General features: G+C 30.1%; 5 protein-coding genes across 5 annotated transcripts; 2 read left to right on the top strand and 3 right to left on the bottom strand.

Moving 5' to 3' along the window:
- Positions 1-2,352: 2,352 nt before the first annotated feature.
- On the top strand, positions 2,353-2,685 carry GO595_003865 (uncharacterized protein; the record flags this gene model as incomplete). Its single annotated transcript, XM_067916932.1, has 1 exon — positions 2,353-2,685. One exon carries the CDS (start codon positions 2,353-2,355, stop codon positions 2,683-2,685), a length of 333 nt encoding a protein of 110 aa, XP_067776152.1.
- Positions 2,686-3,009: 324 nt separating this feature from the next.
- GO595_003864 (ribosomal protein S19e) lies at positions 3,010-3,453 on the top strand (the record flags this gene model as incomplete). Its single annotated transcript, XM_067916931.1, has 1 exon — positions 3,010-3,453. One exon carries the CDS (start codon positions 3,010-3,012, stop codon positions 3,451-3,453), a length of 444 nt encoding a protein of 147 aa, XP_067776151.1.
- A 2,887-nt stretch (positions 3,454-6,340) lies between these two features.
- GO595_003863 (CAMK family protein kinase) lies at positions 6,341-7,369 on the bottom strand (the record flags this gene model as incomplete). Its single annotated transcript, XM_067916930.1, has 1 exon — positions 6,341-7,369. The coding sequence occupies one exon, from the start codon at positions 7,367-7,369 to the stop codon at positions 6,341-6,343; it is 1,029 nt and encodes a 342-aa protein (XP_067776150.1).
- A 1,149-nt stretch (positions 7,370-8,518) lies between these two features.
- Positions 8,519-10,537, bottom strand: GO595_003862 (1-4-alpha-glucan-branching enzyme; the record flags this gene model as incomplete). Its single annotated transcript, XM_067916929.1, has 1 exon — positions 8,519-10,537. One exon carries the CDS (start codon positions 10,535-10,537, stop codon positions 8,519-8,521), a length of 2,019 nt encoding a protein of 672 aa, XP_067776149.1.
- A 180-nt stretch (positions 10,538-10,717) lies between these two features.
- GO595_003861 (MATH domain containing protein) lies at positions 10,718-11,443 on the bottom strand (the record flags this gene model as incomplete). The annotated part of the gene is made up of 1 exon (XM_067916928.1): positions 10,718-11,443. The coding sequence occupies one exon, from the start codon at positions 11,441-11,443 to the stop codon at positions 10,718-10,720; it is 726 nt and encodes a 241-aa protein (XP_067776148.1).
- Positions 11,444-13,439: the final 1,996 nt, after the last annotated feature.

The following is a 13,439-nucleotide window of genomic DNA, read 5'->3' as shown; positions in this document are numbered from 1 at the left end:
TATATTTCAAATTTTTAAATATTATCAAAATAAAAATAATTAATTTTTATAATACATGCATATTTGCATTATAACCAATTATCTTCATCTTCTTTAACAATATCTTCAACTAAATAATTTACATTTTCATTTTGCTTTGTGCTTGATGTTGTTGAATCTTTGAAGTGTAATTTTGGAGTAATTTTATCTTTTTTATTGTTATATTTAACTAAAAATATAACAATTCCGATAATTATTAAAACAAATGCAATTGATCCACAAATTATTCCAATTAAAGCTGGAGTTGTAATTCCATTCGATGATTCATTTATAATATAACTTATATATGTGTAATAATTTGAATAATAATTATAATACGTCGAGTAAATAACAATTGTGTAATCATAAAAAATAAATTCCGTTTCAATATATGAAAATGTTGAATGACTTATAAACAACGAAAATGATTTCGTTTGTGTTTCATAAATGGCAAATGATTGTGTAAACGATAATGAAATAGTTAATATATAAGAAAAAGATAAAGTTAAATAACTTTGAAGTGATTTTGTAAATGTATTTGATTTAGTTAATGTATTCGATTGCGGATATGTATTTGAACTTGAAAATGAATGTGTAAACAATGGTATGCAGGCTCCTCCTTCATAATCATTCACTGCAAATGGACCAAATCTTGCATCATCATATGTTGGATATGTAAGAACTGTTGCATTAACTGAAGAGAATGCACTTTCTCCAATCGATGGATGTGAAATACCGTAATAATAAATACATTGAAGATTATAACATTGCGAAAATGCGCCATTTGCAATATCTGTTAATCCTGTGCCAAGTGTTAATATCTTTAACCCATCACAACATGAAAATGCTGAGGATCCAACAAATTGAACTGAATTTGGAATTGTAATATTTATTAGTGATGTACAATTTGCAAATGCATTCTCTCCAAAACTTGTTAATCCTGTGCCAAGTGTCAAAATTGTCAAATTATAACAATTTGAACTGAGGATCCAATGCTTGTTACTGAATTACTAAATTTAACACAAACAACTAATGGCCATTCAGTAAGTGTGCTATCAGGAATTATATTAATATTTTCACCAATAATAATATTTTCAAAATTGTTGTGCATCAAAGGATAAAGATGAAGTTCCCAATGTAATAAAGAGATATCATCATAATGTTTATCCAAGGTTTGTATAGGAAGGCTATTTTGATCAAACGTAATGTTTTCAATGAGTTTTTTTTTGAAACGTTTAAAAAATCTAATTCTAAAAGTTTTCGCTCGGAGGCTAAAACATGGATCATTGAAACCGCACACATATTGTTAGAGATGGATTTTACATCTAAATGGCATTTAGTGAACTGTGGAAAAATTAAAAAAAATTAAAAAAAAAATTGGCAATGATTTCGAAAATTGAAACCTCCGCTTTGCGTGTACCAGCAAGCTCGTCTTTGCTTCTGCTTTTTGGCATATGTAAAAATTTAAAGTGTTTGAAAAATGGATATTTAAGCTTAGATTGAGTTATAAAATGATTTAAAAGGTGTAAAATGATAAGGAATTGAAGAATTTTCATTTTTCAAGATGAAATACGAAAAAGCCCTTTACTAAATACACATCGGTCAAAACAAAAGTTTGCCCATATTCGAATATGCTAATCAATCAATTTTTGTCACTTTTATCTGCTAACAAAAAATTACTTCAAGTTTCATTGTTTTAACGGTCGAATTGTGCCGCCAAAAAATAAACGGGCGACTCAGACTCCATCATCCATATCGAGTATGGAAGATACAAATTCTTTTTTAAATTTACAAAACATAATTTCCATGCTTCAACAGAGAAATATTGAACTTGAAAGTGCACTTCAGAAAGCAAATGAAGAAAAAAATCATTATATCAAAATGGCTTCACAGGCAGATGTGCTAACAAAACAATTTAACAACCTCACAAATAGCAAGGAAACAAAAGATACAGCAGATTCTATTAATTTTCAACTCCTTCAACAAAATAATGAATTATCTAAAAAATTAGATGAAGTGATGAGGCAAAGAGACAATCTCCAATCTTTGATCAATCAAAATTCTAATTTTTTTGAGAAGATGCATCAACAAGAGAAACAAATCTCTGAATTAAAACAACAGCTCCTTCAATATTCAACTCAAATTGAGAAATTAAAACACCAAAACACAACACACGAACCACCCGATGAAGTCCTTCAACCGATTATTGAAGAAATGATCCAAAAAAATTCACAATTAAAAGTTGATAATTCTCAACTACAAAATCAAATCGTTTTTCTAACAGAGCAATTGAACTCTTCCAACGCCGAAATTGAAAATCTCAAAAAAGATTCTATGCAACTTAATCAGATTAAAGTTGTTCCGAACATTGATCAAAATATGATTTTTTCAAAATTCAACAAAATAACAGAAGACAGGTTCAGAGAAATTGCTAATAGACTTTATAACCTTGAGACACGGTTTGATAGTGCCTCACATCAAATTGCGGATCTTCAAAATAAAATCGAAAATCGAGTAGATGACCCTGATCTCATAGACAGGATTAATGAACTGGAAGAGCAGGTTCAAGAACTGTTGGAAACAGATGCAACCCCAAAGTTGAGTGGGTTAATGGCGCGCGTGAATGAACTCGAAGAAGAAAACCAAAGATTAAGGAATTATAATTGAAATATTATATAGTCAATTATATTAGTTATTTATTCATAAAAATTTATTAGAAGTATGATTTATAAAAACAAAAATCATAATTTTTTTATACGATAGAAAATTCTGAGCATTTCGTATCAAAAAGTATTCAAAATGAATCGTTCGAGAAAGTCATTTTAAAACTCATGTGAGTTAATTCCTGAAGAAAACATATATACTATTTAATGCTTTACTAAAACAAAACAAAATTGTTTCATAAGATTGGATTTGAGTTTTAATTTGTTTTGAAGAGAAGAAAAAAACTGACGCCATAAATTGACTATGTTTGTCTGGCCTTTCTTTCAAATGATTGGTGCAAAAGGAAAAGGCGTCAATGTACGCGATGTCGCTGCAAATGAATTCATTGACAAACTTTCAAAGTTCTTCGAAACAAATCATCTTATAGAAGCTCCAAATTGGGCTGATTTAGTCAAAACAGGACATCTCAAACAAATGCCTCCATGCTTAATTAACTGGTGGTACACACGTGCAGCTGCAGTTGCTCGTACAGTTTATCTTCACCCAGGAACAAGCGTTCAATATCTCCGTAATAAATTTGGTGGAAACAAGAATTATGGATCCGCACCAAGACACTTTGCTCAAGCAAGTGGAAAGGTTGTCCGCACAATGCTTAAGCAATTAGAAGAAATCGGATATGTCAAGAAAGATGAAAAAGGTGGTCGTGTAATCACACCAAAGGGCCAAAAACAACTCGACCTTGTTGCTAAAGAAATTAGTTTACAACAGTAAAAATCAGATTGATTTCGTACTTTAACAAATTCTGAAATCTTTTATCGATAATATAAATACTTCAGAGATCTTAAAATATTAATACAACACAAAGATAATAAGAACCCAATTTTTAGTGTTTAAATCGACATTTTCATTTTTTACTTAATAAATGGAACAAAACTCTCCAATGTCAAATCAAATTTTTAATGAATGGGAAGCACTGGTATCAATTAAGAACATAATTTTTGGTTTAGAAGAGGTAAATATTTCACATTCCGTTCAATCTATAATAAACATATTTGGTAATTCATACCCATTTTCTTTGAATACTCTCATAAGCCAAATTATATATTTATTATATGTCTTAAAATCGGATGATTCTAATGTGTATTTGGATTTTTTAAATGAAATTGAAGTATTGCAGGAAAATTGCAAAAGTGAGTCAAGAATATTTGATGTATTTACTCATTATCTTCTTGAAAAAGATATACAAGAATCGTTTTATCTTCTTTATCATTTGATTGAACGTAATTTTATTGAACCAAAAATTTTCCAGAAGGAAAAAATACCATTTTTTGCACATTATATGTCTAAATCAGAAGTCCAAAAGCAAAAGAATAATTATTCATTTAAAAAAATCTTTGAAAATTATGAAGGATTATCAAAGAATAATTGGGAACTTCATAAGAAATATATAAAAGATGGAGTTAATCCAATAGAAATTACAAAGATAATTCGAATTTCGAATTAATGATGATATAGAAAAACTTCAAGAATTATCATCGCAAACAAATTTTAATTTTAATCAGAAACTTAAACCTTCATTATATGAGAAGCATTCATTTATTAATGATTGGGTATTACTTATTGATTATGCATTTTATGGATCAATTCAATGTTTTAAATACTTAATGATAAATGGCTGTAATATGAATAATACAGGCAAATATGCAACAGCAGGTGGGAATGAAGAAATAATTCATTTATGTAAACAAAGCTATTCATCATTTAATGAATCATATGAAACAGCGATTGAATTTCATCGAAATAGTATTTTTAAATATCTTTATGAAAATAAAATTGGTAAATTTAATAGTATCGAAAAATTAGCAATGAAATGTATTTTGTTTCATAATTATGAAATTTTTTCATATTTGCTGCATGAAGGTTTGAAAATTAGTGATGATATTATTTATGAAGCTGCAAGAAATGGAAATATATTTCATATCAAATATTTATTAAAAGAAAATAAAATTCCAAAAAATTTATTAACTTTTTCTGCTGCTTCTGATAATATTGAACTTGTTAAGTATGTTTTGGAACAAGATGGTATTGACATAAATGCACAAAATAATATTAATTTTAATCTTTTTTCGTTTAAACTCTATATATGGAAATTATTTTAAACATTTTCAACAGCACTTATGAATGCATCTTTTAAAAATAATATAGATATGGTAAAACAACTTCTTGAGCAAAAAAACATTGATGTTAATGTTGATGATGCTTATTTTTCATATAAAATATTTAATCATTTTATTTGGTATTGCAAATGAATATATAAAACTTGTTCAAATCATTTGAAACAGCACTCATAATTGCATCTCAATATGGTTATATAGAAATAGTTAAATTACTTCTTGAGCAAGAAGGAATTGATATTGAAGTTAAAAATGTCTATTTATTTAATACTCTAATGATTCAAAATAAGATTTAAAAATCATTGAGAATATTTTATACAGCACTTATGTATGCTTCTCAGAATGGCTTCATAGAAATTGTGAAATTATTACTTGAAAAAGGTAAAGATAAAATTAATACTAATGATATTTAATTTTTTAATTTGATTTTTTAAAATACTTAAAAATTATATGAAATATTTAGTTTAGCACTTATTTTGGCATCTCAAAATGGTAACATAGAAATGGTTAAATTACTTCTTTAGCAAAAAGGAATTGATGTTAACGCAAAATTTATTTGATTACGTTATTTAATATTTATTTTAATGATTTTGGATTTTAAAATGATATTTGAAAATCATTTACATTATTTTATACAGCACTTATGTATGCTTCTCAGAATGGTTTCATAGAAATAGTTAAATTACTTCTGAAACAAAAAGGAATTGATGTTAATGCTAAAGATATTTAATAGTTTTATTTGATATTTATTTCAAGGATTTCATGTTTCAAAATAAATTTTGGAAATTGTTTATATTATTTCAAACAGCACTTGATAAAGCAACTTGGTTTGGACGAACAGAAATAACAGAATTATTACGCCCTCTAACTCGAAAAAGAAGAAAATCTCGTGAATTTTATCATTTTAAATCATTTTAATCGATTTATACCTAGTATGTAAATTTTTTATTTGAACATTTTTTTTTTGTTGCTTAATTTAATCTTAATTAATTTTTGAGGTGAATCTTATTTTGTGAAAAAAAGAAATGTTTTTCGATTTTTTTCCCCCCTCTCTTTTCCTCGTAAATTTCTGAAGGTGAAATGCAAAGATTTTCACATTGTTTTGAAGCGAGAATTTTTTATTGAAAAGCTATGTATAAGAACGTTATTAATTCAAATTTCTGTAATCAGTTCGTGATTCAAACAAATTTCGAAAGCAGTAATTTGTCAAATTCAATTCAACCTTTTGTTGCCATGATTTCTGGCGTTTTCTCGTCAAACCAAGTTCATATAAAAATAAGCAAGGACAGAGAACATAGATTCCGGCAACTGTTTTCACATGAAAAATTAGTTCAAATTAGTGCTACTCAGACTTATTAATTATGATTTCAACAAATAAATCTCTACCAGCATACGGCAATGAAACATCATTACCAAATCAACATATAAGGCAGGATTACCCATAAAATAATACAATGAAAACAAACATGATATTTATTAGAACATTACATTGCAAAAGTGTTTCTGACCTTTGCGCCTTTTTTTGTATTCTGTTTATTCTGTAAGTATGGCATATTATTCATTCTCCTCCTAATAATATTTCCATGTGAAATAGATGAAGGAAGAATATAGGAAAATTTTTGATGAGCCGAATTTTCTGTATAGTTATTATGTGAAGAGCACATTGGAACATTACTGTACTTTTGTATGCTGTTAAATATCGGCGAACGAAGGAGTTTTGTCAATGGTTCCCTTTTGAGCGGATTAATTGCAGTCATCGATCGAATTAATTTACAAAATTCTGGTTCGGCATAAGAAGGAAAAGAAAAAACACCAATTTTGATTGCCATTTCTAATTCTTCACTGTTATGAAATGACCATGGAAGCTTCCCAAACGCAATCGTGTAAAATGTTATCCCAAGGGACCAAATGTCGGCTAAAAATGGATCTGCATTTTGGTAGCTAATGACTTCTGGTGCCATAAATGGACGTGAACCAGCATAGCTTTTAATGTTTTCGCCTTTTTCCAACTTTTGACTTAGTCCGAAATCTGCAAGTTTTGGTCTCCCATAGTTGTCCAAGAGAATGTTTGCAGGCTTTATGTCTCTGTGCGCAACATTCTGCTCGTGACAATATAGCAATGCTTTCATTATTTGATAACAATAAGAATATAATTTTGGGGGTTTAATAGGACCCTCACGTTCAATTAAATCTTTTAATGATCCCCCACTGCAATATTCTAATACAATATATAAACTTGTGCGTGTACTATCAAAGAAAAATTCGTACATTGATATTATATTTGGATGACATAATCTGATTAATGTTGTTGCCTCGTTTTTTGTTTCATCAAATGCGGATTCGGGTTGTTTAATACGCTTAATGCAAAATTCCTGGTTATATTTATCAGAAAGTACAAGGAAAACTGATCCGAAACCACCTGCATTAATTGGCCGTGAATAATGATAGTGATGCTCGGGAAGCACTTCTTGGATCTCTGTAAGGCTGATTTGAGGTACTTGTTTAAGGAGCATGGGGTATTCTGGTAAGATTTATCAATTTGTCAATTTCCAGAAAATCTGGACCGTTCCTGAAGAAATTAAATAAAGCACTATTGAAATGGAACGTTTTTATATACAAAGAAAATTTTGCTTTTTGAATGCATTCTGATTGGAATAAAACACAAAAAATCCAATTTCTCCAAAATATATTAGAGATTGAATAATAAATATTATCAAATATAGGTAGGTCGCCATTATTTTCCTGAAAAATCTTGAAATATTCATTATGTAATAAGATACTTTTATTTTTCATATTATTTTTTTGCCTTTGCAAACAACGGTCGCTGACAGATGCCTTTTTGAGCCAATAAACTTCCGAAATTCAAAATTGAAATAATTTTTCGACGGTCCGTATTTGAAATTTATTGTGTACTGTTACTTTGTATCGTGTATATTGAAATTTATCTGAGGCCAACTGCTCAGTCGCTATAAAATATCGATATTCTATCGTATCTGGGTCAAATCAGTGATGTAGCAATAAAAATCTCCATTCATTATTATTAACCAATGTAATATCAGAGCGGAAGGTTCAGGTTAAGTTATTGAATTTGAATGCATATAGATGTATTATCATTAATATTTTTCAGTATGATAATCAGATATATACTAATTTCTTAATTTCAAAATAAAGTCATTTTAAAATGCTTGACAATATATACAGAATCGGTGTATCACAATCTTTATCGCATATTTTTATGATTTATAGAAATTGCCACAAAGAATGCATTATTTTGTTCAATTTTCTTCTTTCATCACTTTTGCTCAACAAAAAAATCTGAAAAACATCCTTCTTAATTTTATTAATATTTATTTTATTTGTTTTCATAATTCTTTTAAAATGATATAACCAATTTAACTGAATTACCACTTAAATGATCAGTTAAACCAATTTCTACTCATTATTACAACGAATATTTCATCTAAAAAATGCATTTTACTTTATACAATCATTTTATATGCTTATGATATTTCCAAATGTTTTCCTGTTTCATCATTTTCTAAATAATTATTTATATATTCATTTTTAACGCGTTTTTATCCTTAATTCAATAGCACTTCATTCATAAAGTTCTCTCCAAATCTCTGCAATCATTTCATTATTCATTGATAGTTTTTATTTATTTATAACTTCTTCAATACGAATGCTGATCTCGACGGCAAGTACAGCTGTATCTTGCACTTCCTGTTTTGGTACGGCTCTGGGTACGACTCCGGGACAGTCCTCGTGTCGATTCTCCTGAAGCCTCCGTATCTCTCGTCGTCAGTGCATAGCACATATTCGAACTTCGCGTGCCACTCGACTCCTATCCAATAACCCTCGAAGCTTTTCGTTGGGTGGAAGTTGAATACGAACAACAAATTTCCTCTTTCGAAAGCGACGACTTTATCACCTTCGTGTTTCAATGTTACATATCCATTATCTCCTGAACTCATAAACTTATATTTATGTTCCAGTTGTAACATGTCATTATCGAAGTTCAACAAGTACTTATACTTAAGCAAGTCGTCCTTCGGCAAGTCGAATCGCCTTCTGCAATGGTGATACGAGTTGCCATTGCCTTCGCGCGGGAAGTCGATCCATTCCGGATGCCCGAACTCGTTCCCCATGAATGTTAAGTATGCCTCGCCGCCTAACCCGAATGTTATCAAGCGAATCATCTTGTGCAATGCGATCCCGCGATCAATGATTAGCGATTGCGGTGATAATGTCGACATGTGCGTGTACATCTCTTTGTCCATGAGCCAGAACGCTAATGTCTTATCGCCGACAAGTGCTTGGTCATGCGATTCGCAATACGCAACTGTCTTCTCTTTGTACGGACGATTGGATAACGTGAATGTGATGTTGCCGACATTCCAATCTTCATCTTTTTGTTCTTTTAAGATCTTGATCCACATGTCAGGAACGGCCATTCCTAACCTATAATCAAACCCAAAGCCTCCGTCCTTAAGTGAGCGTGCAAGTCCTATCATTCCACTAACTTCTTCTGCTATTGTGATTGCATCGGGACGAACACTATGAATAACATCATTAGCTAAATATAAATAGGTAACTGCTTCTTCATCAACTAAGTCATTAAAGTAATCATCTAAAGATGTGAAGGAATATAAGTTGCCGTGGTGCTTATAGATGATTGAGGTAACCCCGTCAAACCGAAAACCGTCAAATTTGTATTCGTCCAAATAATATCGTAAATTTGATAATAAAAAGCGCTGTACTTCGATATGGTTATAATTAAATAAACGTGAGTCCCATAATGGATGATATCCACGACCACCTTCGTGGAAATATTGATGATCAGTTCCATCAAAATGATTAATGCCTTCAAGAACATTCTTGGCTGCATGTGAATGAATAAGATCTAAAAAGACAGACAAGCCCATTCCATGCGCTGTATCAATGAGTTCTTTAAGATCTTCGGGTGTACCAAATCGAGATGATGCTGCAAAGAATGATGTGACTTGATAACCAAAAGAGGCATAATAGGCATGCTCCATAATGGCCATGATTTGGATGGCATTATAACCATCTTTCTTAATCATGGGAAGAACATCGCGTGTAAATTCTTTGTAGGTATGAAGACGTGGTTCAACGCCAGCCATACCAACATGAGTCTCATAAATCAAAAGACTAGAATCACGTGGTGGTTCTGGTGTTGGATGTTTGAACTTATATGGATTTGGAGGATTCCAGAAAACGCCATCAAAATTGAAGTTCTCTGGGTTTTGGTATGTGTAATTGATCCAAGCTGGAATACGAGAAACTTCTTCACCACTTGAAAGAACTAAATGTGCACGAACTTTGCTATTGTGAGGAATAACTGGTCCATCCTTTCCATCAGGAAGAGTAAGAGTAAACATCCCATATTCATCACGTGTACATTTTGTATTAGGATCTTTAGTATTCCAATTATTGAAATCACCTACAAGATAGATTTCACGTGCATTAGGTGCCCATTCTTTGTAAGTAATACATTTACCATTGTGGTGAAGTCCAAATTCTTTGTAAGATTGAGTAAACTTGTCCATTGAACCAGCAACTTTATTAATGCGTTCTTTAGCTTCTTCATAGTTCCTATGGCGCCACTCGATATGTCCTCTCCAATGTTCAAGCCATGGATTGTCTACAAGTAATTGCATCGAAAAAAATGAACAATCTGGGAAGGTTGGTATTTGATAGAAACCAGTTTTCATTCAAACTTGTGGTGACCAACGATAAACTTTTTCACTGCGATAAATTTATGAAATTTCTGATTTTTTGTGTCCTCTGAATTTGCTTTTCAATTGCGAACTGTTGTCAAAACGAAATCGATTTCCTTATCAAACATTATTTATTTCATTTGTTTCTGACACACATTCGCTATTTGGATCAACTCCTTTTTCCCTTAGTTCTTGTTTTAATTTTTTACATTTTTCTTTAACTTTTTCAAGTTCTTCTGCACTTCTTCTTGCGCATACGAGGTACGACTCTGGCCTTAAGCTTATTTCAAACGAAACAGAACCATTTTCATCAATGTATCCGTCGAATAATGTTTCTAATGGAATCACTTTATTCCAACCCCATGAATCCATTTCTTCAAAAGTTGAAACATATTGTTTCACTACTTTCTCATAATTAGGTTTCTTACTTTCGATTTCAACCCTATAAACAAAAGATGAAGACGAAATCCCTTTGATCAATTCAATGTAAACCGATAGATGGGTTTGGAGACCGTTTGAGTTTCCGTTAGGGTAAATTTTTGCCCTCCAAACCGCTCCATATAATTTCGCATTTGGTGAATATAAGTATCGAACATCTTCGTTTTTGCATTTCTTAAACATGTCATGATATTGTTTGAAGTTTGGTATCTTGAATTTCAACTTTTTAAACGGAGGTACAAGTTCGTTTGTCCATTCTGTAGATGGAGGACCTACAATTACGGGTTTATAATCATCAAGAGTTTTATCCATCTTTTGGAGAAACTCTTCACCGGCAATAGCAGATTTTTGATCATTATTTGTTAATATTAATTCCGCTTCTTCAATTGCAAGTTGTATATTTTTCATTTGGTTTTCAAGTTTGTCATAAGTATCACTATAATCCTTTTGCTTTTGAGTGTACGCTTCTTCAAGGTGATTTTGAAGAATGCGAAATGATGAATTTGACTCAATAAATATCTCATCTTTTGCAGCTGATGCTTCATATCGTAGCTTTTTAAGTTTCTGTATTTTTACTTTAAGTTTTTCTTGTTCTATTTGTAATTTTGATATTTTTTCATTTATCTTTTCTTTAGTATTTTTATAAAATTCTGATATTTTGCTGATTTGATGACCGCTATGTGTCATATCTTGTGATGTTAATTGTTCAAATAAGCAATCAGGACAAAGGAAGACATTACATGTATTGCAACGATATTCATATTGTTTTTTATGTTTTGGACAAATTGACTTGTCTTGATTCTTATTGTTTTGTATCTGTGTTCCACATTTTGGACAAAATGATGAATATTGAAGATAATTAAGAAGACATTTTTTACATGCAATTGAGCCACAACATTTTAATGTAACTATTGGAAACGTGGTTATCTTGTTACAAATACAACAAGTCAAAGGTCGTTGTCTTCTTGATTTCTCTTTCTGGGGATTCAGTTTACTTTCCATTTAACAAACGTACAGATTCCCCAGAAAAAGTGCCATAAAATTTTTCATCATTTCCTCAATTAAGAGAAACTCAGAGATGTATAATAGTTATAAAAGATTTTTCAAATAATAGTTTTATTTCTTTCTTTTTATTTTATTGGAAGTTCTTATGAGTTTGCTTTATAATATAATGTTGTTCTGACACCTTCAGAAGTTGGAACAAATTCTACTTCCAACATTGTTTCCATATTTACAGGAAATTCGATTGTATTTGAAAAATGTATATCCAATTTTTTACCTGTCAACTCCTCAAATCTACAAGATATAATGTATACCAATTCTACTTTGTATGGTGTTATTAATAATTCCGATTTATATTCGCCTAAATGTATTACAACTGTATTATCACTTTCATTTGAAAGCGAAATTTTTTCTATATTTTTAATTATGATTGGAAATGTTTCAGCGAATGTTTCCATCCTGTTATTTAGGATATATATATTTTGATTTGTTACTAAAATTATGCTTTCAATTAGATGACTATATGCATAAAATCTACGAGCTCTTGCAGCAAACAAAATTTCTTCTTTCTGATAATTTGTTTGAAGATTTTGTGATTCTGTAATACCAATATGATCTCCAATAAAAAATTTCTCCATACTAGAAGCTCGACGAATCTTTTTATGTTTAAAAAGATTATTAGCTTCCTTATGAAAGGCTTTTTGACATGAATTTTCATAATTATTAATTTCTTTTGGCTCTTCTTCAATATCAACACTAAACTTATACAACTTTTTAATCTTTTTCTTGTGTTTTAGTACTTTGTTATCTTGCTGAGAATCTTTTACTGATTTTTCATTTTGTTCATTTGGATTATCTTCCATTTATAAATTTCATTTATCTCAAAGCTAACGTTATCATCACATCGCTTAGGTTTTTCTTTCGTTATTATTTCCTCATCTTTTTTCTGTCTTTCAATTTTATTATTTTTTATTAAATAATACATAATTCTTTCATTTTTTTAAAAATATTTCTCTTTTTGAAAAGTTAAATTAAACAATTTCATTATTTAAGATTTAAAATTGCAATAAAGAAGCAAAAAATCAAAATGTTAGGAGAAGAAGAATATTAATTAGAAATTTGTTAAAGGATCAAGAAATATATCTTTTTCATTCAGACGATCAAAGTAAGTAAAACCAGTTGGTTCTGGAGTATGTTGGAAAGATTCTGCTTGTGTTTCAGCTGAAACTTCTGAATTAGAATATTTTTTATTTGATCGCAAAATTTCTTCATTGGCTTTTGTAGTATCTGCTTGGACTGTTCTTTTTTTGTATATTACTTTTTTCCCAGAATTTTGGGTTGATTCATTCACTTCAATTGTTTTAAATTTTTTTCTTTCTTCTTCAACTTGTTTTTGCAGAAT

The sequence above is a fragment of the Histomonas meleagridis genome, assembly GCF_020186115.1.
Source record: "Histomonas meleagridis strain 2922-C6/04-10x chromosome Unknown contig_23, whole genome shotgun sequence".
NCBI classification, from domain to species: domain Eukaryota; phylum Parabasalia; order Tritrichomonadida; family Dientamoebidae; genus Histomonas; species Histomonas meleagridis.
This window is presented reverse-complemented; position numbering and strand designations above follow the sequence as displayed.